Below are 23,707 nucleotides of genomic sequence, written 5' to 3'. Positions count from 1 at the left end.
TTTATCTGTATTGCCAAGAATATTGAGTAGCATTTTGTAAGCATTAAGAAATGTAGGTATACACATACAAGTATACCCCCTACAAATATCACAAGCAATTTGACATTGTACATGCAACACATCCTATAGCATGATTTTGAATTTACGAAGGAGGAAATGCTGATTCTAATAATAGTAGTCCATTCTTTGATATTTACATAAACAAACATATTTAAACTGAACCTACTATTCTTTTTTTTACTGCCTTTATTTGAAACACAGTCCCTCTTTGAAAACTGTAGCAAAACACATACAACACTAACAGATATGAAAATAAAATAATTTTGCTACCTGCAATAGCATCTTGCACTGCATTTGACAACATTAACAAATTACATATCACATTAATCAATTGGCTGCCCATTTTGGGTTTTGGCAGTCTATTATAAACAGTTTTTTTTCCCCACTTTGGCAAGTCTTCTATGCTGCCCATTCTGTATTTAAGGCATTCCACATTTCTTTTCAATTTGGCAACATTTGCTTGTAGCCCTTTCAGTACAGGGTTTCACATATTTTACAACAGGTTTTAGAATCTGAAACTTCTAAGATAGTAACAGCAATTTTACATAGGTAACATCATTTTTATAGGAACATAAATTACAGTTAAATACAGTATGGTAGCTTCATAAGATAGATACATTTCATCTACAGCATAATACACATTTTTAGTCTGGTATGATTTCTTCATTTATTCATTCCTAGGTACATACAGTTTGAGATCCACTAAATTATGGACATCAAGGAGCTTCTTTGACTCTGGGTAGATTAAATAGTAGGCATTGTTGTGAGGTGTGTCTTGTACTGTGAATGGCCCATTATATATACATAAATTTAGAAATTTCGTGGTTAAGTTCACCTGATTATTCATGGGTCTTCAGAAGAACATAGTCTCCAATTTTGAACATGGAAAACTTCAGGTTGCTCGTTTTAGATTTCGTTTCGGCTTTGTTTTTTCTTTTACCAATTCTTTCTTCTGGGCTAATCCCAAATCTGTAAACGGTGGGAACTCTAGTTTTTCCTCATTTAAACATTTGCTCTTAGTACTGAGCAGAATTTCCCCAGGTGTGAACTCAGTAAACCCATGAGGCAACGTCTTCATTAATATATTAATATATTTAGTTTCTACACCATTCTGCTCCATTCCATCTTTCCAGGTTTTGAAATTAAATTGGGGCCATTATTGGGCAGTACTGCACTGGGTTTTCCAATGGTTCTCAAATACTGAATCATCCTATCGAATACTGACATTGCTGTCACCTTTTTCAGGAGATACAATTTTATAAATGTAGAAAATACTTCCGAAATCACTAAAATACATTTAAAATTACCAGAAGTTGTGGGGAGGGGTCCATACAGGTCCACAGACAGTAAATCCATGGTATCTTTAGGTAACGTGTTCTGCATTGGGCCTTGATTAGTTCTATTGGTTACCTTAGCTATCTGGCAGATGTCACAAGACCTAATACGTTCAGTTACCTTTCGACTCGTACTATTGGCAATCACTATAACACTAGCCAATTTATCTAGACACTCCTTTGGCCCAATGCTAGTGAAAATAATCTGACATCTGTATCAAATTGGGTAGGCCAACACACCATCCATTCTTCAGTAATGAAGCCTTTCCTCTTATACAAGATACTTTTAAAAATCAAAATTTACTTTCACAGATTTCCAATTTGGTTGCTCATTTTGATGATATCGCATGGTTTTGCAAATCTGTTCAGATTCATTTTTGCCTGATCTTCTTCATGTAATTAATTTGGAAAGTTCCATCTCCATTGCATTTCTTGGGTACATCAGTACAATTGGGACAATTCATTGCCACATAATTTTTTGTACCCTTTACATAGCAGATTTCATAATGAAATTGTTCCAGGTATTAAGCCCATTGGGTGAGCCCGCCATTTAGAAGGCAACAACCTTTAAGGAATGTTTGAGCTTTGTGGTCAATGTGTGAAGATCGTAAAACCCCACCAACCTATAAATTTCTTTAGATCCCATAATATGGCCAAGGCTATCTCCTCTGATATGGTATGGTTCCTTTTGTTTCCTGTCAATGCCCTGCTGGCAAAAGCTATAGTTCTATGTGCTAAATTTCCTGTACCATTTATCTCCTGGAAAATTTCAATACCAATCCCATAGGTGCTACTGTCAGTATTCATATTGAAAGTCTCTGACAGTACTGGGTGATGTAAAACATTATCATGTCAAAGTTTAATCTTTAAAGATTCACAATCCTGCTGACTCTGATCTGTCCAAACAAAAGCACTAAATCTTTTTATAGATTGTTCAAGTGTGGATTGTTGAAGGGTTTCCCCTTAACAAATTTTCTGTAAAATCCACACCAACCTAAAAAGGCTTACACCTGTTTCCTATTTTTTGGTGGGGGAAATTTTTCTAAGGCACGTAGCTTTCTCCAGGTCCTTATTAATGCTGGTAGTAGTAATTACACGGCTCAAGAATTTAATTTCTAATTTTACAAGTTCACATTTCTATAATTTTAAAGTGATGCCTCCTGCTTGAAGAGCAACAATTTGGAGCTTTTTTTGCCAGTTTTCATTGTAGATAAATAAATCATCTACATAGATAGTTAACCTGGAACTCAACTCCTCTCCTAACACAAAGTCCAGAGCTCTAATAAACACTGCCAGAGAGGTATTCAGTCCAAATGGAACTACTTTGTATCGATAACATTTCCCAGTAAACAGGATTGCTTTATATTCATGCAATTCTAGACTTAATGGGATTTGCCAATAGCCAGCAGTCATGTGGAAACTGGTTAAATACCTCATCATGAAATTTTTGCAACATTTTGTCCAGATTTTCAGGCCTGTGCACCTCTCTTTTTACTTTGTTTAGAGTTTGTGCATCAATGGCCACATGTACTCCTCCATCCTTGTTTACAATGATAAGTGGACTGATATATTCGTTGTTACTGTGTTATATCACTCCTCATTCCATAATCTTATCTGTTTCATTCTGTACGGCCTGGTTTTTAGAAAAAGGTACCGAATACGGTTCCACAAAGAATGGATCCAGAGTTGCAATACAGTATCCAAAATTTTGAGCCAGTCCGGGTTAGCCGAAAATGATCTACTGTTGCTTTCTAAGATAGTAATAAATTCCGCTTTCTCAGAGCCGGCCAGAAATTCTGCACGCGTGCGGTGCTCCTGCACATGTGCAACTTCCGGGTCACAGCGTGCATGCCGCAGCCGCCAGCGTTCATATAGTGCACGTTTCTATGCACAGATGTCGCTTTATCCACTTGCTGGGGTACTCTGTACCAGTGCATTCTAGTGCTCTTTCCACAGCATGCAAGCCAACCATGGGGAGGTATTTTGCGTATTAAAACATTTAAAATACCGTCACAGTCTACTCATTGAGACGTCTACTTTTACGTTACCAGTTTAACCCAGTAAGACAAGTAATACAGTTAACAACCGTGGGTTTTTATTAAGGCAGCTTGACTGACGGCACGCAAATACGTGTAATGTTTTTGATCTAGTATTTAAGAAAGAGAGCAGTCAGTGACTTCCAGCGAACCTTATTCGTGATTTCAAATAACATTAAACTAATGCAAGGTTTCCTATAACTAATTCTCAGTGCCCTCAGTTACACCCACATAATTTCTGTCTCACTGACCTCTGAACAGAATGATAACCGCAGACGTCTCGATCACCTGTTATTTCAATACTAGTATCAATTCCGTCTAAAATATGCATAATAACCGACAATTAGATGAAGGTTATTGTTTATCGACATCAGCTGAGCGTAGCCTTTCACACATTAAAAAAAACCGTAAATATAAGTATACATTCGAACAATCGGTTTAATGAGCAATTTTCCTGATAATAATGTACCAAGGAGCAGAATGATGCAATAATGCACAGTTAGTAAACAATAACTTTTTATTATGAAAGGAATAAATCCAAACACATTTATCACTGGTCATGAGAAATGATATAGTTAATATCGGGCATAAAAGATCAGCTCATTGACGAACGCAAGCAGTTGTGAAGATTTTCATCACTTATGCTTGATAGAAACCTTGATTTATTCATTTACATCAGCCAGAAAAACCTTTCACAAATATATGTCAACCCGAACATAGACATAAGTCTCGCGGCATCTTTGTGCAGGTGTGGAAATTCTTGTTGTGAAAAATTTTTGTAGAATTCTTTTGTACTTCGCACTGCAAAGAACTTGTCCTTCAGTCTTGTATTGCACTGTAGGTCGATCAGTTCCATCTGTAGATCATTCGGAGCATCTTCAACTGACGACGAGAACGGTCGGGCAAAGAGGCGAATGGCAGGAGACAAACTCGTATCATCTGCAAATTGTGCTCGAAATTGTTCCTTAATTTTTACAATTATTGATACGTATTCTTGAAATCTAGCACTTTCATGGACCAGTCCAAGAGTCGGGAAATGTGCAGTGTTTTCTGTCATTAGCTGGCCCTCCCAAAACGCAAGCTTCCTTTCAAAGGCATTTACTTTTTCCAACATGTCAGAAATTAAATTATTTTCACCTTGCAAACTGAAATTCAGGCTGTTCATGTGAGACGTAATGTAGACAAGAATTTCAAGGTCTGATATCCAACAAGGGTTTTCCAACATAGGTTCACTTTTTCCCTTCTCGTGTAAGAATGTTACTATGACCAAACGTAAATCACAAAATATTTTCAGCATTTTACCTCAACTGATCCAGCATACTTCAGTATAGTCAGCTATGTCACCGTACTCCGCTCCTAATTCCTCCAAGAACCGCCGAAAGTGGCGATGCTTATGCCCATGTGTCGTCAGGTAGTTTACAGTATGCACAACAATTTGCGTGACGTTTGCTAACGTTACTGATTTTGCACAAAGCGCCTCTCGATGCAGAATGCAGTGAATTCCATACAACGTCCCATTTGTGCGCCGTAGCTTTTGGCGCATCCGTGCTATGAGTCCTCTCCGGTGGCCTTGCATTGATGGTGCTCGATCTGTGGTCACTGAGACTCAGCGCCGGTCGGGGTGGCCGAGCGGTTCTAGTTGCTACAATTTGGAACCGCGCGACCGCTACGGTCGCAGGTTCGAATCCTGCCTCGGGCATGGATGTGTGTGATGTCTTTAGGTTAGTTAGGTTTAAGTAGTTCTAAGTTCTAGGGGACTGATGACCTCAGATGTTAAGTCCCATAGTGCTCAGAGCCATTTGAAGCATTTGAGACTCACCGATTCCAATCCATAGCGACACCATCAATCGCTTGCTCGACAGCTTGGAGTAAGTTCGCACCTGTAGTAGTCCCTTTCAAAGGTACTAAATCCAAAACGTCCTCTGTTACACAAAGTGCGTTATCGACACCTCGTATGTATATCACAACTTGGGCTGTATCTGTAAGATCTGTTGCTTCATCGAGCGCAATAAAACTAACGAAAATTAATTACATGTTCCTTGACATTTTAGAAGAAATCAAGGCCTAAACCAGATAGTGATATTCGTCACTTGATCGTATTTGTTTTTCAAAGATTAAATTGTCTCTCGTTTCTTCATGTTCTGAATTGCATAATCGAAAATGGAGTTCACATGACGCTTCTTCTGAGGAAGTTGGCGTATGTATCATATTAATTATTTATGCGTAGTAGCTTGTGATGCCGGTCGGAGATGTACGTCCAAAAATCTCCTTTGCTCATTTCTTTACTGGACAGCAGGTAAAATACCGCGTGTCCCTTCAACCAGTTGACGGCATTTTTCTTTGAGGTGGGGTATAATTCTTCTTCCGGGAATAAAAGCCACGTTGGCGTTATCAAATACGGCGGTTTTCTCTGCATAATTGCTAATTTTTTTCTGATTGACAACCATATATTATTTGCATTTCCACAGACAAATTGATGTTCATCTGTGTCAATCAGGTTGCAAGTGGTACGCGAAGGGGAATCAGCCAGATGAATGGAATGTAGTCTGGAGTTCGTAGAAAATTTCCTATTCACAAAATAATACCACACGGCAGCCCGGCACTGGACCAACATTTTATACTCATAAGGCACCTGAGAAACTTTGGACCGATTTTTCACGGGATTTTCCGAGTAGTGCGTCCTAATATTTTAACCACGTGAGGTGTTAGAGGTCCACGCAAAATTTCGGACAAATCCCCGACCCCGTGGTCGTGCAGTCTCCTTGTGAGTTATGGTGGGGAGGTGGCTGATCTCCACGTGGCTTGCGTTTACGTTTAGTGATTTTGCTGTCTCCTCTTCATTTATTGCTGTCACGTCAAACGAAAAGAAAATTGATCTCTGTGGCCGGGAGCTATCAAGCGAAGTAAAGTACACTCCTGGAAATGGAAAAAAGAACACATTGACACCGGTGTGTCAGACCCACCATACTTGCTCCGGACACTGCGAGAGGGCTGTACAAGCAATGATCACACGCACGGGACAGCGGACACACCAGGAACCGCGGTGTTGGCCGTCGAATGGCGCTAGCTGCGCAGCATTTGTGCACCGCCGCCGTCAGTGTCAGCCAGTTTGCCGTGGCATACGGAGCTCCATCGCAGTCTTTAACACTGGTAGCATGCCGCGACAGCGTGGACGTGAACCGTATGTGCAGTTGACGGACTTTGAGCGAGGGCGTATAGTGGGCATGCGGGAGGCCGGGTGGACGTACCGCCGAATTGCTCAACACGTGGGGCGTGAGGTCTCCACAGTACATCGATGTTGTCGGCAGTGGTCGGTGGAAGGTGCACGTGCCCGTCGACCTGGGACCGGACTGCAGCGACGCACGGATGCACGCCAAGACCGTAGGATCCTACGCAGTGCCATAGGGGACCGCACCGCCACTTCCCAGCAAATTAGGGACACTGTTGCTCCTGGGGTATCGGCGAGGACCATTCGCAACCGTCTCCATGAAGCTGGGCTACGGTCCCGCACACCGTTAGGCCGTCTTCCGCTCACGCCCCAACATCGTGCAGCCCGCCTCCAGTGGTGTGGCGACAGGCGTGAATGGAGGGACGAATGGAGACGTGTCGTCTTCAGCGATGAGTCGCTTCTGCCTTGGTGCCAATGATGGTCGTATGCGTGTTTGGCGCCGTGCAGGTGAGCGCCACAATCAGGACTGCATACGACCGAGGCACACAGGGCCAACACCCGGCATCATGGTGTGGGGAGCGATCTCCTACACTGGCCGTACACCACTGGTGATCGTCGAGGAGACACTGAATAGTGCACGGTACATCCAAACCGTCATCGAACCCATCGTTCTACCATTCCTAGACCGGCAAGGGAACTTGCTGTTCCAACAGGACAATGCACGTCCGCATGTATCCCGTGCCACCCAACGTCTCTAGAAGGTGTAAGTCAACTACCCTGGCCAGCAAGATCTCCGGATCTGTCCCCCATTGAGCGTGTTTGGGACTGGATGAAGCGTCGTCTCACACGGTCTGCACGTCCAGCACGAACGCTGGTCCAACTGAGGCGCCAGGTGGAAATGGCATGGCAAGCCGTTCCACAGGACTACATCCAGCATCTCTACGATCGTCTCCATGGGAGAATAGCAGCCTGCATTGCTGCGGAAGGTGGATATACACTGTACTAGTGCCGACATTGTGCATGCTCTGTTGCCTGTGTCTATGTGCCTGTGGTTCTGTCAGTGTGATCATGTGATGTATCTGACCCCAGGAATGTGTCAATAAAGTTTCCCCTTCCTGGGACAATGAATTCACGGTGTTCTTATTTCAATTTCCAGGAGTGTACATTGATATGAGTACGGTAGACTAAAATGTGTTATTAGTTTCAGATTTCATTTTATTTCCACCTTCCTGACAGTTGGGCCTTAATCGCCTTGCAGCTGTTTGCTGCATTTCAAAAGTGCACGTTTTCATCCAACCAATTATTATTTTACTAGCACCTGCAAACACGATTTAAGTTTTGACAGAAACTTGTCCAGATTTTAGGTATAATCTATCCTGGTTGCTTACATGCTCCCCATAAAATTCTGCAGGAATGCAATTATGCGAGACGAAATGCAATTTCGAAACCAAAGAGGAGAGTATGTTCGATATCTGGTCTTTGGGTTTACACAAATTTGTGAATAGACCCGAAATACTATGAGCGTAGAACCGCAAGTGGAGAGGCACGTCCTGCAGAAATCTGCGCACTATACCGGGTTGCCCGTTCGTGCAGCTGCCTCTTAACGTCATCTCATTTCGGCGATAACAGAACCAAGTCAGGAGGACGCCTTAGGTAGCCAAGGTGGCCAGAGACTGTCTATATGGACAAACAAAGAAATGTTTCGAACAGGTTGTAATCGACCCCCACGGAATCGGAATTTTCCATTAGTGTGCAAAGGCCTTCATTACGACACAGTCATGAACCAGTGCTCTGTGCAGACGGGTGTTCATTTGGAATGATTCTTGTGATGGTCGGGGCTAGGTTCTCACATAAGGCAATCCTTCATCAGCTTCTGCTAAGACGAAGACCCCGAAGTCAGATGCACGGGCCTTCAAGAAGGAACCATCCCGTGCAGACTTCCTACGTATCTCGACCTCCCAGCCTTCGACCGGTACTTCCACCAAACGTCCTTCCAAAAAGGCTCATAGGAAGCACAGTTCTCCTTCTCCGCCACGGCGCATTTCTTCTCCTGCGCCACCCAGCGGTTGCCGCCCCAGGCCGTCATCCGTTTCGCCTGGCCGCACCGCTGGTAGCCGAACATCTGGCCGTTCACTGGCGGAGGAAGCTCCCCCTCCCGGCAATCCTTCCAAGATGGCCGATGAACCTATAGACCCAATGGACGATGACTGTCCGCCTACTGATAGCGGCGGCAGTGCTCGCTCGAAGCCAGGCCCTCAGCGGCCTTCGAGGTGACCCCTTCTTTCATCTTCCTTTTCTTACGATGGCACTTATTCACTGGAATATTCGCAGCATTCGCTGCAACCGAGAGGACTTGAAGTTGCTGCTCCGCTTGCACCGTCCGCTCGTCGTAGCCCTCCAGGAAACGAAGCTACGCCCATGCGATCAAATTGCCTTGGCACACTACACCTCTGTGCATTTTGACCTACCCCCTGTGGTAGGTATCCCAGCTCATGGAGGGGTTATGTTGCTGGTCCGGGATGATATTTACTACGATCCCATCACGTTGCACACCGGCCTGCAGGCAGTTGCCATCCTCATTACTCTCCCCACTTTTACGTTTTCCATTTGTACCGTTTACACTCCATCGTCAGCTGCCGTTACCAGGGCGGACATGATGCAACTTATTGCTCAGCTACCTGCACCATTTTTGTAAACTGGAGACTTTAATGCCCACCATCCCCTTTGGGGCTCTCCAGCATCCTTCCCGAGGGGCTCCCTGTTAGCAGACCTTTTCAACCAGCTCAATCTTGTCTGCCTCAATACTGGCGCCCCTACTTTTCTTTCGGACACAGCTCACACCTATTCCCATTTAGACCTCTCTATATGTACTCCCCAACTTGCACGCCGGTTTGAGTGGCATGCACTTTCTGATACATATTCGAGTGATCACTTCCCGTGTGTTATCCATCTCCTGCAGCATACCCCCTCTCCGTGCTACTCTAGTTGGACCATCTCCAAGGCAGACTGGGGGCTCTTCCCTTCCAGGGCGACCTTTCAGGATCAAACCTTCAAAAGCTGCGATCGTCAGGTCGCACACCTCACGGAAGTCATTCTCGCTGCTGCTGAATATTCCATCCCTCACCCTACTTCTTCTCCACGTCGCGTACCGGTCCCCTGGTGGACCGCAGCATGTAGAGACGCTTTACGTGCTCGTCGACGTGCTTTACGCACATTTAAACGCCACCCTACAGTGGCGAATTGTATCAATTATAAACGATTACGTGCTCAGTGTCGTCGTATTATCAAAGAAAGCAAGAAAGAAAGCTGGGCTGCTTTCACAAGCACCTTCAACAGTTTTACTCCTTTTTCTGTTGTCTGGGGTAGCCTGCGCCGGCTATCTGGCACTAAGGTCCACTCATCAGTTTCTGGCTTGAAGGTCGCGAATGACGTCCTTGTGGCCCCTGAGACTGTCTCCAAGGCCTTCGGCCGCTTTTTCGCAGAGGTTTCGAGCTCCGCTCATTACCACCCTGCCTTCCTCCCCCGCAAACAGGCAGAGGAGGCTAGGCCACCTGACTTCCGCTCCTCGAATTGTGAAAGTTATAATGCCCCATTCACCATGCGGGAACTCGAAAACGCACTTGGCCGATCACGGTCCTCCGCTCCACGGCCTGATTCTATTCATATTCAGATGCTGAAGAACCTTTCTCCTGCGGGTAAAGGTTTTCTTCTTCGTACATACAATCGCATCTGGATTGAGGGACATGTTCCCGCATGCTGGCGCGAGTCTATTGTTGTCCCGATTCCTAAGCCGGGGAAGGACAAGCACTTGCCTTCCAGTTATCGACCTATCTCGCTTACCAGCTGTGTCTGTAAAGTGATGGAGCGAATGGTTAACTCTCGATTTGTTTGGCTGCTCGAGTCTCGACGCCTACTTACCAATGTACAATGTGGATTTCGTAGGCGCCGCTCTGCTGTTGACCATCTGGTTACCTTGTCGACTTTCATTATGAATAACTTCTTGCGGAAGCGCCCGACCGCGGCTGTGTTCTTTGATTTGGAGAAGGCTTACGACACCTGTTGGAGGGCGGGCATTCTCCGCACCATGCATACATGGGGCCTTCGCGGTCGCCTCCCTCTTTTTATTCGTTCCTTTTTAATGGATCGACAGTTCAGGGTACGTGTGGGTTCTGTCCTGTCCGACACCTTTCGCCAGGAGAATGGGGTGCCACAGGGCTCAGTTTTGAGCGTCGCTCTCTTTGCCATCGTGATCAATCCAATAATGGATTGCCTCCCAGCTGACGTATCAGGCTCCCTTTTTGTGGACGATTTTACCATCTATTGCAGTGCGCACCTTACACGTGTCCTGGAGCGCTGTCTTCAGCGTTCTCTTGACCGTCTTTACTCCTGGAGTGTCGCCAATGGCTTCCGTTTTTCTGCCGAGAAGACGGTCTGTATTAACTTCTGGCGCTACAAAGAGTTTCTCCCACCGTCCTTACGACTCGGTCCCGTTGCTCTCCCAATCGTGGAGACAACCAAATTTTTAGGCCTTACATTTGACAGGAAACTTAGCTGGTCTCCACATGTGTCATATTTGGCCGCCCGTTGTACCCGTTCTTTAAATGTCCTCCGTGTTCTCAGTGGTATGTCGTGGGGAGCGGATCGAACCGTCCTACTTCGTCTATATCGGTCGATCGTCCGCTCCAAGTTGGATTATGGGAGCTTCGTATACTCCTCTGCACGGCCATCCATCTTACGCCGCCTCAACTCCATACAACATCGGGGCTTACGACTTGCGATCGGAGCATTTTATACTAGTCCCGTAGAGTGTCTTCATGCTGACGCTGGCGAATTGCCACTCACCTACCGGCGCGATATACTGCTTTGTCGATATGCCCGTGGGCTGCTGTCAATGCCCGACCATCCGTCTTATCGTTCCTTTTTTGATGACTCTCTCGACCGTCAATACTGGTTGTATGTCTCTGCCCTGCTACCCCCTGGAGTTCGCTTTCGTCGCCTCCTTCAACACCTTAATTTTTCACTCCCTGCAACCGTTCGAGTTGGCGAGAGCCACACGCCACCTTGGCTCCAGGCTCAGGTCCGCGTTCACCTTGACCTCAGCTCGCTCCCAAAAGAGGTTACCCCCGGTTCGGTCTACCACTCCCGTTTTTTGGAACTTCGTTCGAAGTTCATCAACATGACTTTCATTTATACAGATGGCTCTAAGACCAATGACGGGGTCGGGTGTTCCTTTATTGTCGGGGCACAAAGTTTCAAATACCGGCTCCATGGCCATTGTTCGGTCTTCACAGCTGAGCTCTTTGCCCTCTACCAGGCTGTTCTTTACATCTGCCGCCACCGACATTCTGCTTATGTCATCTGCTCCGACTCCCTGAGCGCCATCCAGAGCCTCAGTGATCCGTACCCGGTTCACCCTTTCGTACACCGGATCCAACGCTCTCTTCAGCAGCTGGTGGACGTCGGTTCTCCGGTTAGCTTTATGTGGGTTCCTGGCAATGTCGGTATCCCTGGGAACGAAGCTGCAGATGCCGCGGCCAAGGCTGCGGTCCTCCAGCCTCGGACAGCTTCTTGTTGTGTCCCTTCGTCCGATTTTAGCAGGGTCATTTGTCGGCGCATTTTATCGCTGTGGCATGTCGATTGGGCTGCACTTACAGACAACAAGCTTCGGGCCTTAAAACCTCTTCCCGTGGCTTGGACGTCCTCCTCACGCTCTTCTCGGCGGGAGGAGGTCGTTTTAGCCCGGTTAAGAATTGGACACTGCCGGTTCAGCCATCGCCATCTGCTGACGGCTGCGCCGGCGCCGTTCTGCCCATGTGGGCACTTGCTGACGGTTCAACACATTTTAATGTCCTGTCCAGATTTTAACACACTGCGTCTAGATCTTAACCTGCCAAGTACTTTCGATGCCATTTTAGCGGATGACCCACGAGCAGCCGCTCGTGTTCTTCGTTTTATCAATTTGACAAACCTTTCTAAGGACATTTGATGATGCTGTTTTTTAATCCTATGCCTGTCAGTCTGTCTTTTATCGTGTTATCCCTTTTAGTTGTTGTTGTCAACTTGTGCCTCGCGGTGCATTCTTAGAGTAGTCAGGGCGCTAATGACCATTGAAGTTGTGCGCCCTAAAACCACAAAAAAAAGAAAAAAAAACTAAGGCAATCAATTTAAGAAGTACAAACAGCACATCTTCACCTCTGGTGACATCATTCGAAAAATGTAGTGTTGCACTGTGGTTCCAAACTGACATACGAGACATCACTTTGCTACTTGTTGCGCGAGAGTCCTTATAGGGTGGGCCATGGCGGAGGCCTACTCATGCCAGGTTGAAAGTCAGTCACCAGTGAGCTTTCTTTGGTGAGAGTGTTTTTTGATGAATGTGCCACCCATCGTGCAAGATCAGTGGGCAGCTGATTCTTATTTTATTTCGGCATGAGGTGTGGAAAATATCGGTGCTGGACTGAGATTCGAACTCGGATCTCCCTTTTCGTCACGTCTGATGCCTTTGTGTTGATACTTTCCACCGTTCGCCGCGCGGTCTGCGCGGCTGCCCCTGTCAGAGGTTCGAGTCCTCCCTCTGGTATGGGCGTGTGTGTCGTCCTTAGCGTAAGTTGAAAAGTCCCCTTTTGAAAAATTTATACATGACTGTGCTTAAACTGACACACACTATTTTTAGCGCAACGCAATCTGACTTCCAAAAATCCCTACAAAAGAATGGCCCTGACTAACATTAACCTACACCTTTCACAAATCACTTACCTCACCAAAAATCTTCGTTACTCAAGCTACTGCAATACAGCGAGCGCCACTACTGCCAGCTAAATAAAAGATTCAAACTACTGAAGGCACTAACTACTGATAGGCATAGTTAGCACATGAAAGATTTTAATAGAGAACAAACAATGTATTTACCTTAATAATCATAATATATATGCCATCCAGTCTTACAAATTTCAAATCTCCGCCATTTCTCTCCCCACATCCACCACTGCTGGCGGCTCACCTCCAACTGCGCAACGCTACGCGCTGTTCACATCCAGCTGCCCAACACTACAATGGCAGACAACAACGCAAACCTAGCCACAGACTGCACACAGCACAGCCAGTGATTTTCATACAGAGCGCTAGATAACATTGCCAATAAGAAAACATAAACAGCCTACTTACAAAGTTAGTTTTAAGTTAGATGATGTGGCGGAGGATACCGTGAGTACCTCTATCGGTTCTCCCTTCTATTCCAGTCTCGTATTGTTCGTGGAAAGGAGGATTGTCGGTATGCCTCTGTGTGGCCTCTAATCTCTCTGATTTTATCCTCACGGTCTCTTCACGAGACGTAGGAGGGAGCAATATACTGTTTGTCTCCTCGGTGAAGGTATGTTCTCGAAACTCTGACAAAAGCCCATACCGAGCTACTGAGCGTCTCTCCTGCAGAGTCTTCCACTGGAGTTTATCTATCATCTCCGTAACACTTTCGCGATTACTAACTGATCCTGTAACGAAGCGCGCTGCTCTCTGTTGGATCTTCTCTATCTCTTCTATCGACCCTATCTGGTACGGATCCCACACTGCTGAGCAGTATTCAAGCAGTGGGCGAACAAGCGTACTGTAACCTACTTCCTTTGTTTTCGGATTGCGTTTCCTTAGGATTCTTCCAATGAATCTGTCTGGCATCTGCTTTACCGACGATCAACTTTCCATTTTAAATCACTCCTAATGCGTACTCCCAGATAATTTACGGAATTAACTGCTTCCAGTTCCTGAGCTGCTATATTGTAGCTAAATGATAAGGGATCTTTCTTTCTGTGTATTCGCAGCACATTACACTTGTCTACATTGAGATTCGATTGCCATTCCCTACACCATGCATCAATTCGCTGCACATCATCCTACATTTCAGTACAATTTTCCATCGCTCCAGCCTCTCAATATACCACAGCATCATCCTCAAAAAGCCTCAGTGAACTTTGGATGTCATCCACAAGGTCATTTAAGTATGTTGTGAACAGCAACGGTCCTACGACACTCCCCTGTGGCACACCTGAAATCACTCTTACTTCGGAAGACTTCTCTCCACTGAGAACGACATGCTGCGTTCTGTTATCTAGGAACTCTTCAATCCAGTCACACAATTGGTCTGATAGTCCATATGCTCTTACTTTGTTCATTAAACGACTGTGAGGAACTGTATCGAACGCCTTGCGGAAGTCAAGAAACACGGCATCTACCTGGGAACCTGTGTCTATGGCCCTCTTGAGTCTCGTGGACTTCTAGTTTCCAGAAAAGTCATTATACTCGAACGTAATACGTGTTCCAAAATTCTACAACTGATCGATGTTAGAGATATAGGTCTATAGTTCTGCACATCTGTTCGACGTCCCTTCTTTAAAACGGGGATGACCTGTGCCCTTTTCCAATCCTTTGGAATGTTACGCTCTTCTAGAGACCTACGGTACACCGCTGCAAGAAGGGGGGCAAGTTGCTTTGCGTACTCTGTGTGAAATCGAACTGGTATCCCATCAGGTCTAGCAGCCTTTCCTCTTTTGAGCGATTTTAATTGTTTCTCTATCCCTCTGTCGTTTATTTCGATATCTACCATTTTGTCATCTGTGCGACAATCTAGAGAAGGAACTACAGTGCATTCTTCCTTTGTGAAACAGGTTTGGAAAAAGAGATTTAGTATTTCGGCCTTTAGTCTGTCATCCTCTGTTTCAGCACCATTTTGGTCGCAGAGTGTCTGGACATTTTGTTTTGATCCACCTACCGCTTTGACACAAGACCAAAATTTCTTAGAATTTTCTGCCAAGTCAGTACGTAGAACTTTACTTTCGAATTCATTGAACGCCTCTCGCATTGCTCTCCTGAAATTACATTTCGCTTCGCGTAATTTTTGTTGGTCTGCAAGGCGTTGGCTATGTTGGTGTTTGCTGTGAAGTTCCCTTTGTTTCCGCAGCAGTTTTCTAACTTGGTTGTTGTACCGCGGTGGCTCTTTCCCAACTGTTACGATCTTGCTTGGCACATACTCATCTAACGCATATTGTACGATGGTTTTGAACTTTGTCCACTGATCCTCAACACTATTTGTACTTGAGACAAAACTTTTGTGTTGAGCCGTCAGGTACTCTAATCTGCTTTTTGTCACTTTTGCTAAACAGAAAAATCTTCCTACCTTTTTTAATATTTCTATTTAAGGTTGAAATCATCGATGCAGTAACCAGTTTATGATAGTTGATTCCCTGTTCTGCAGTAACTGTTTCAAATAGTTCGGGTCTGTTTGTCACCAGAAGGTCCAATATGTTATCGCCACGAGTCGGTTCTCTGTTTAACTGCTCAAGGTACTTTTCAGATAAAGCACTTAAAAAATTTTCACTGGATTCTTTGTCCCTGCCACCCGTTATGAACGTTTGAGTCTCCCAGTCTATATCCGGCAAAGAAAAATCTCCACCCAGAACTATAACATGGTGGGGAAATCTACTCGAATTTTTTTTCAAATTATCCTTCAGGTGCTCAGCCACAACAGCTGCTGAGCCAGGGGGCCTATAGAGACATCCAATTACCATGTCTGAGCCTGCATTAACCGTGACCCTCACCCAAATTATTTCACATTTCGGATCTCCGTCAATTTCCTTCAATACTATTGCACTTCTTATCGCTATAAACACGCCTCCACCTTCACAGTCCAGCCTGCCTGTGCGGTATACATTCCAATCTGAATTTCATTACTGTTTACATTTGGTTTCAGCCACCTTTCTGTCCCTAGTACTATGTGGGCATTGTGACCGTTTATTAATGAGAGAAGTTCTGGGACATTTCTATAAATGCTCCTGCAGTTTACTAATAGCTTATTAATATTGTTATTCCCCGTTGCGTTTTGCCTACTACTACCTTGTCACGTCTCAAGAGGGGTCTTGTTGGGCCTAGGGAGGGAATTCTCTAACCTAAAAAACCCCCATGTGCACTCCACACGTACTCCGCTACCCTTGTAGCCGCTTCCTCACGCCTGACCTATTCAGGGGGACCCTACATTTCTCCACCCGATAGCGGAGGTCGAGAAATTTGCACCCCAGATCTCCGCAGAATCGTCTGAGCCTCTGGTTCAAGCCTTCCACTCGGCTCCAAACCAGAGGACCGCGATCGGTTCTGGGAACGACACTACAAATAGCTAGCTCTGATTCCACCCCGCGAGCGAGGCTTTCCGCCTTCAACTCCGCCAACCACCTGTATGAACTGAGGATGACCTCTGAACCCAGACGGCAGGAGTCATTGGTGCCGACATGAGCTACAGTTTGCAGTCGGGTGCACCCAGTGCTCTGTATGGCCGCCGGCAGGGCCTCCTCCACATCTCGGGTGAGACCCCCCGGCAAGCAGACAGAGTGAACACTGGCCTTCTTCCCCGACCTTTCCGCTTTTTCCCGAAGCCTAACGTTGGAGCTCCCAACAACTAATAAACCCCGCCCCTCCGTGTGCCTGCTCGGACCTTGCTGAAGGAGCGGCCACATGTCCACTCACAGGCAGAGCGGGCGATGCCACACGGCCAGCCTCCACATTGACCCTCCGCCTCGTGCGCCGCTGAACCCGCCACTCCCCTTGGGGAGAGGGTGGCCCAACCGCGCCTGGTACCCGCGAAGATGTCTCGACAGCAGGGACAGTGGGTGACGCGTGTAACACCTGGGGTGTACCGTGCGACGCACCAGACTCCCCACTGCCGCTACACTCCGAGGCAGCAGCCTGAAGACGGCTGACCGCGGCCATCAACACGCTCAGCTGTTCGCAAACAGTGGCCAGCTCCCCCTGCGTCCGTACACAGCAGTCACACATCCTATCCGTCCTATGAAATCAATTTACTGTAGATAATTAATTAACTTTTAACTAGACTGCTAATTCACTAAAGGCGGCTGATAGTTGACTTAACTGTGGTTACCAGACACTTCTTGTAGAAAACAATGAAAAAAGCACTACCTGTCTAAGGACTGTATTCAAAACACTAGCACTGCTGGCACTATGGCTGACTAAAGGGACTCTTGAGATCAGTTACTGCCCTGAATGGTGGTTACAAAATTAATGGTGCGCGTTCTTGCCTGGAGAGTGAAAATGATAATGCATGAGGTAACTGGCCCCTAACGAACTACGGTGGGTAGAGGCAGATAAAGTATTCAAACTGTCCGTGAATGTTGCGACATGGTAGCTGCGGCACATGTTGTCACGCTCGAGTGCTCCGTAATGTCGCTCCATTTCGGGAATGCTTTCGATAGGGTGAGTCACCACTGCTTTCTTGAAACAATGACCGTACTGTATTTTCTGCAATATTTTGTCAAGGTAATTGGTATAAGGTTGAGGAACAGCAGTTTCCAAATCATGATCAGTGAGTGGTCAGCTAACCAGGCAGCTCGCACTCAAGAATTGTGTGGGACGTGAGGTGGTCCTGTGTGGAGGGCCTCGTTCGCCACTGCCGCTGAGACCCTGCTAGCCGCTCTGCAGAAACGGCTACGAGGGCTGCACGCATGCAGACACACACACACACACACACACACACACACACACACACACACACACACACACCGCCAGAATGTCGTGTGTTGGGCGTACACAGGTGATGTGGATGTAGTGATCGTTGGCGACAACGACTGGGAGAAGGCACTGCAGGTCACCAGCAAATCCGAACTTGCATCAGGTTCAAAGCTAAGCAACACTAAAGCACACGTCATGAATGTGGGGTGCGGAATATCTTTGCGAAACATGCGAGACCTCAGTCCAAGTTCTGGCTCTGGACTACAGGTCTAACGTAAATCGTACCGCAGCTGCAAACTCTTACGTGCTTGCCAGCGTGCCAGTCGGAGTCAAAGAACATAGGGCGAGAAGAGTTGACGACATCCAAAGGCCACAGTTTGCGCATATGTAGATGGTCTCTAAAGTCAACTGCGTGGCACATGTTTTACCCATACCAGGTGAAACAGCAGCAAGATTTCTGTCAGCTACGAATCATTTTCTAACTCGTGGTAATATTTTTGAGATAAAGTTTGACACGGACCATCTCAGGCGGAAACAGGGGTGGGGATTAAATCTCACCGACTTTGGGAGAAAGTGAGAAACTTTATTCGTGTGTTCAACACATGACATGCGGAAGAAGACACAGACGACCCTCACGCCGCACTTACCAGACGAAATTACTCCCACTGTCTTGAATCCACCCACAGATGTACGGCACATCGCCAATGGCTTTCATCATTTTGAACAATTTTGATTCCAACTCAGTTATACTCAAACCAGAGTTGGCCGTCGAACATGGTAAAAGTCAAGAACATGTACGTGGAATTAATGAGAAGCAAAAGCGGAAACGTGACTGTACAAAAGTAGCCGCACTACGGCTGGAGGGCCATTTCGACAAACATCGGCACCCCTCACCTACCAACAAGTGTGAAAACTACTCGGTAGAGGGCAGTAAACAGGAAAGTAGCAACCAAAGCGAGACTTGAGGCAGTCCGCCTGGGTGGTCGGCAGCACGTGAGAGAATCACGGCCTGACAGCAGGCGAGGTTCGTACGCGCTCAGGTGAAGGGCATCTGGTGAGTTATCGGACAACTGTTGGCCACAATAGCACGAACTCTACTCCCAGTACCTTGCCTTCCAATTTTTTTGAATCGTAGCGACGTGCCGTGTGAATGAAGGAATGCTGTAAACCGGCTAAGAGGACAGACAACGTACCACCTGGCAGCAGAGGGAAGCGAGGCGGGCGGGCGCTGGGTGGGTCGCCGCACGCACGCCGGCCACGAGCGGGCCGCGGGGCGGCGCGTGCGTCGCTGAGGCGGGAAACTGCGAGAGGAACTCGGCAGCATGCTTCAGTGCACACAGTTACGTGGAGCAGTGTGCAAAGTGAACAGAAAAAGGCGTAAACGCCAGAACATCATAATAAATCGTCCTTAAGCTCTTTTGTGTTAAACGGTGTTTCTTACTGCCTTATTTATTTTTAAGGAAACAGAAATCTAATTTGAAATACATAGGTCAGAAGCACTCTATTTTGTGTTGAAGGAATCTCGGAGGAAAAGCTGGTCCTCACGACAGAACACGTGGTACTTTTTAGTACACTTTATTTCACTTCGTTCCGTATGTCGAAAGTCCTTTTAGCCAGAAGCGACTGCGCTGATTCTGCTGTTCTGCGTCACACTCATCGCCAACCGCTGTATCAGGAATCGCAGCACGGAGCTTCCAGCGCGTGCAGTACTCAGGGATGGCAGAAGACCAACTTTCCAAACGAGCCTCGGGAACCGAGGCATTGGGCGAGTTACAAGATGTTGAGAAATGAATCGGAAAGCAAACCATCGTTAACACGGAGCTTGGAAGGCGTCGCTCTCAGCTGAGTTAGTTTGTGTGCAAACACGGTCTTTCAGATGAAGTGCTAAAAATAAACAAAAATAGAAATAAAAAAATTACGCGCGGAAATAGCGCAGGTATGGGGGAGGCGTCGTGGCCAGACCTCGGATTGGTTAAAAAATTAAATGACAGAAAAGGGGTTAAGGGCGCGAGTTTCTAGTCTGCATGTAGTGGATTCGAATACCGCAACTCGCATGAATTTTAATTCGTGGTAATAGTTGCTAGTTAAGAAAAAGTTGAAATGATTCTTGCTACATATGCTGAAGGTCTGGGTTCGTTTCTCACATCCGGAAATCATTTTTAACAAGCATAAGCAGCATCTCTGCCACCTCTGGTAGCCTGGAGGAGAGTCGCTACAGGTTGGGCCCTGACAGGGGCGGAAGTCACGCCGGGTCGAAACTCTGTCACCAGTCACCTTTCTTAAACGATATCTTTCTAAATCAATGAGCCAATCGCCGTACAAGGCCGCAGCGCACTTGACTCTTACTGTATTCGAGCCTGAGACGTGGAAAATATTGACGATGGACTGGCATTCGAACTCAGATCTCCCTTTTCGTCACGTTTGATCACTTTCAGATTATGCATTTCCACTGCTTCATTGTCTCCACTTGTCTGCAAAGTCATAAAGACATTCACAAGAGACATCCCTGGGTTCGAATCCTGGCATGTCACTTTAAGTTGCAACATGAGCACAGCAAAATACATGTGAGAAATTATTCTGATTTTACCGATTCTCTGGGCTTTGTTAACAATAATGGTGGTACTGGTTTCGAGTCCCAAGTCAGACGGGCAGCTTTTCGTCCTGTCGTGTCACTTTCAAACATGCCACTCCTGGCTACTGGTGAAAGAGAATAGTACAGTCGAGGTATCTTTGTATGTAGTCAACAAGGATGTGTCTAGGGTTCCATTCCTAGTCGGCAGAAAATTTTCATCATTGAATTTAAAATTATGACATGTCCACATTTCGCTGCTAATGAAGTAAATCAGTGTAGAACGTCTACGCATGACTAGAAGTCAGTGTCGATAGGTACTGGGTTTGAGTGCGCATAACGCAAAACACTTTCGTCTCCTGGTTTCAGTTTGTCATCTCATTGCTGGTTAAAAATGACGACTTCTGGCGTTTCATTGTGCTTAGTTAACCATCCTATTAAGTGCTGCGTTCGAATCTCCGAGAAACACAAAACTTTATGGCAGATCATTTCAAGTTTCAACTTGCACACTCTTTGTTACTTGTGACTGAAACCATACTTGAGATATTTCTTCTTTACTTGTTAGATTGCATTCCCGGATTGTAGCGAAGTAAGAAAACTTTCCTCGTGTCATTTAAAGGAGGATGCTGCTTTCTGAGCTTTCATTTACTACAATAAATTTGAATATGCAAGCGTAATGGTTGTGTAATCTCGAATAACACGTTTTCTCGTATTTGCATTATGGAATTATTAATTTGCATGTAAACCGATGGTCGCACAGGGCAGTTGCCTCTTGTGGCCTCATGCAGTGAACATTTTGTACAGGCAAAGACTGTACCCAAAACAGAGCAGAGGAACAATGTTATGAGGACTGATTACAAATCAGGCGAAACACAATTCAGACCGTTCCATAAAGTTTCTGGCGTGCAGCCGCATAAATTCAGCCTCTTCTGCTAATATTTCGGCCGAACACCGTCCCGCCATCTCCAGAGCGAGCCGAGGTGACTGACGCTGCCGCACCTGGTTCGTCCTTTTAAACCCGAGGACCGAACCACTGAATTTATGCAGCTGCACGCCAGAAACTTTATGGAACAGTCCTTACGCCGCGAAAACATCAAGATGGACGACAACTGAGGTCGTTCAGATGATTTTGAGCATGAAAGCACATGTTAAATACATGTGCGTAAGCTATGAGGCCATAAAGTCTGACACACACACACACACACACACACACAGTTTTTTTATGGGGGTGGTGTTGCCGAGTTGGTGTTTATCTCTCACATGTTTTGAATAAATTGTTGTCTGTGTGTCAGAAAGTTTCAGTGTTTGGTGAGGCTGAATGAAGAAAACTGCCGGTAACTGCAGTGAAATTTTTTTGCCTGCATAGCAAGAAAGTGTCTGTTTGAAAACCAGGAGATGGGATTCTTCTTGTGTGTGACGTCTAGCAGTGAAGCTGCAGACAGAGACCAGTACCAGCTGCAAGAAGCCTGTCCTGTAGTGGAGGTGAGCGACTGGTTAGGTGTAGCGTCCCGAGAGCGAAGGAGCTGACTTGCAGGAATGAGTGTGACAAAGTGTGGTAATGAAATTCTTTCAGAGGTTGTATAATGCTATTTGTAATGGACGATGAATGAAGATTTTCTTATGAGGGCGATAGAACAGATTTGCTGTAATTTAATACATCCACAGAATTGCGCACTGTTTTGTTCTGTGGGAGGGGGGAATACGGTAGGTTTGTTTCAGGACAGATTTGTATTCGCAACAGTTGTTTCCTCGTGTGGCTGTTTTCCTCATTCTGTGTGCTGTGTGTTTGCAGCAGAGAGTGGCAGTTTGCGTGTTTTGTGCAGGAGCCTCTCTGCAGAGGAGAGGGGCAGGAGGCTGGTCGAGGCGGCTATGGAGGGGGCAGTGGGGGAGCTGAGGGCGCTGATCGCCGCAGGGGCCGACCTGGGGGCGAGGGGCGAGTGGGGGTGGACCGCCCTGCACTGGGCAGCAGCCAGGGGAGACGTCGAGGCGGCGAGGCTGCTGGTGGGGGCGGGGGCGGCGGTGGACGCCAGGGAGAGTCTGGGTGGGTGGACGCCGCTGCATGTTGCGGCATTCAACGGCCGCGCAGAAGTGGCGGCTGCGCTGCTCGCCGCGGGTGCCGACAGGGGGGCCACAACTGGTGATGGGTGGACAGCGCTGGACATCGCCAGGCAGAACAACCAGAGGCGGCTGGTGGAGATGCTGTCATGAGGCAGCCAGTCCAGCCAACTCTGTGCAAAAAAACAGGAACTGAAAGAATTTGTACGAGAGTAACATTCATAAGTTTTTAAATAAAGATGCAAAAAACTCAATCCTATTGTGACTCACTAATTTCAGCCCTCACCAAGTAACATACAGCACACAAATACTCTAAAGAACGTTGTAGCAAAACCCAGACAACTCCAGATAACAGCAAAATAATTCAGGTAACAACAGAAAATCCTTCTCTCAAGAAAAATGTCTCGAGTAATACTTCCAGACTATACTTGGCAAAAGTCAACAGTTCACTGTGAACAATCACAACTGCTCTATAATATCTGATCGCTGAAAAGTATTTCACACCACTCTACAAGTTGCTATATCAGCGTCTTCTAATTTGCAACAAACCGAGATTAATGCTATATCAGTTCTATCACCAGAACTTTCGCTCCTGATGTCAGACTCAATTTACTTCTCCATATTCAGCAAACATTCTACTCTACTGTACCTGTTGTGTTTAATAACAATGACATATTAGTAGCAGTATTCACACCACATAATGCGACTATCATCTGGAACCATACAGTCACTCCACATTTAACTGAACACAATCAGACCACAACATGACACGCATACAAAATGTGAAGGAAATCCTCTCTATCTGGTACTGTTGTCTCTACTTGACGTAAAAGATTGCAACGAGCAAAGTAATCCTAGTTGTATTGGAGACAGAACACCGAGGCCCGAGTTTCAGCACACGAAACCAATTTCGCAACGACGCACACCAGTCTCGACACTCATCGGTCACAACGGCACAGCTGAGACGGTGACGCAAGTCGTG

The 23,707-nt window shown here is 46.3% G+C and overlaps 1 protein-coding gene across 1 annotated transcript in view; it reads left to right on the top strand.

The window, feature by feature from the left end:
• The window catches only part of LOC126159966 (uncharacterized), a 491,753-nt gene extending 468,875 nt beyond the window's left edge, over nucleotides 1–22,878 (top strand). The window contains exon 4 of the mRNA XM_049916772.1: nucleotides 22,494–22,878. Coding sequence (XP_049772729.1) covers nucleotides 22,494–22,878 — 385 coding nt within the window. The remainder of the gene's footprint in view (nucleotides 1–22,493) is intronic.
• The last annotated feature ends 829 nt before the right edge of the window (nucleotides 22,879–23,707 follow it).

The sequence above is a fragment of the Schistocerca cancellata genome, unplaced genomic scaffold (assembly GCF_023864275.1).
Source record: "Schistocerca cancellata isolate TAMUIC-IGC-003103 unplaced genomic scaffold, iqSchCanc2.1 HiC_scaffold_1150, whole genome shotgun sequence".
NCBI classification, from domain to species: Eukaryota; Metazoa; Arthropoda; class Insecta; order Orthoptera; family Acrididae; genus Schistocerca; species Schistocerca cancellata.
The sequence above is the reverse complement of the archived record's forward strand: the minus strand, read 5'-3'. Positions and strand labels throughout refer to the sequence as shown.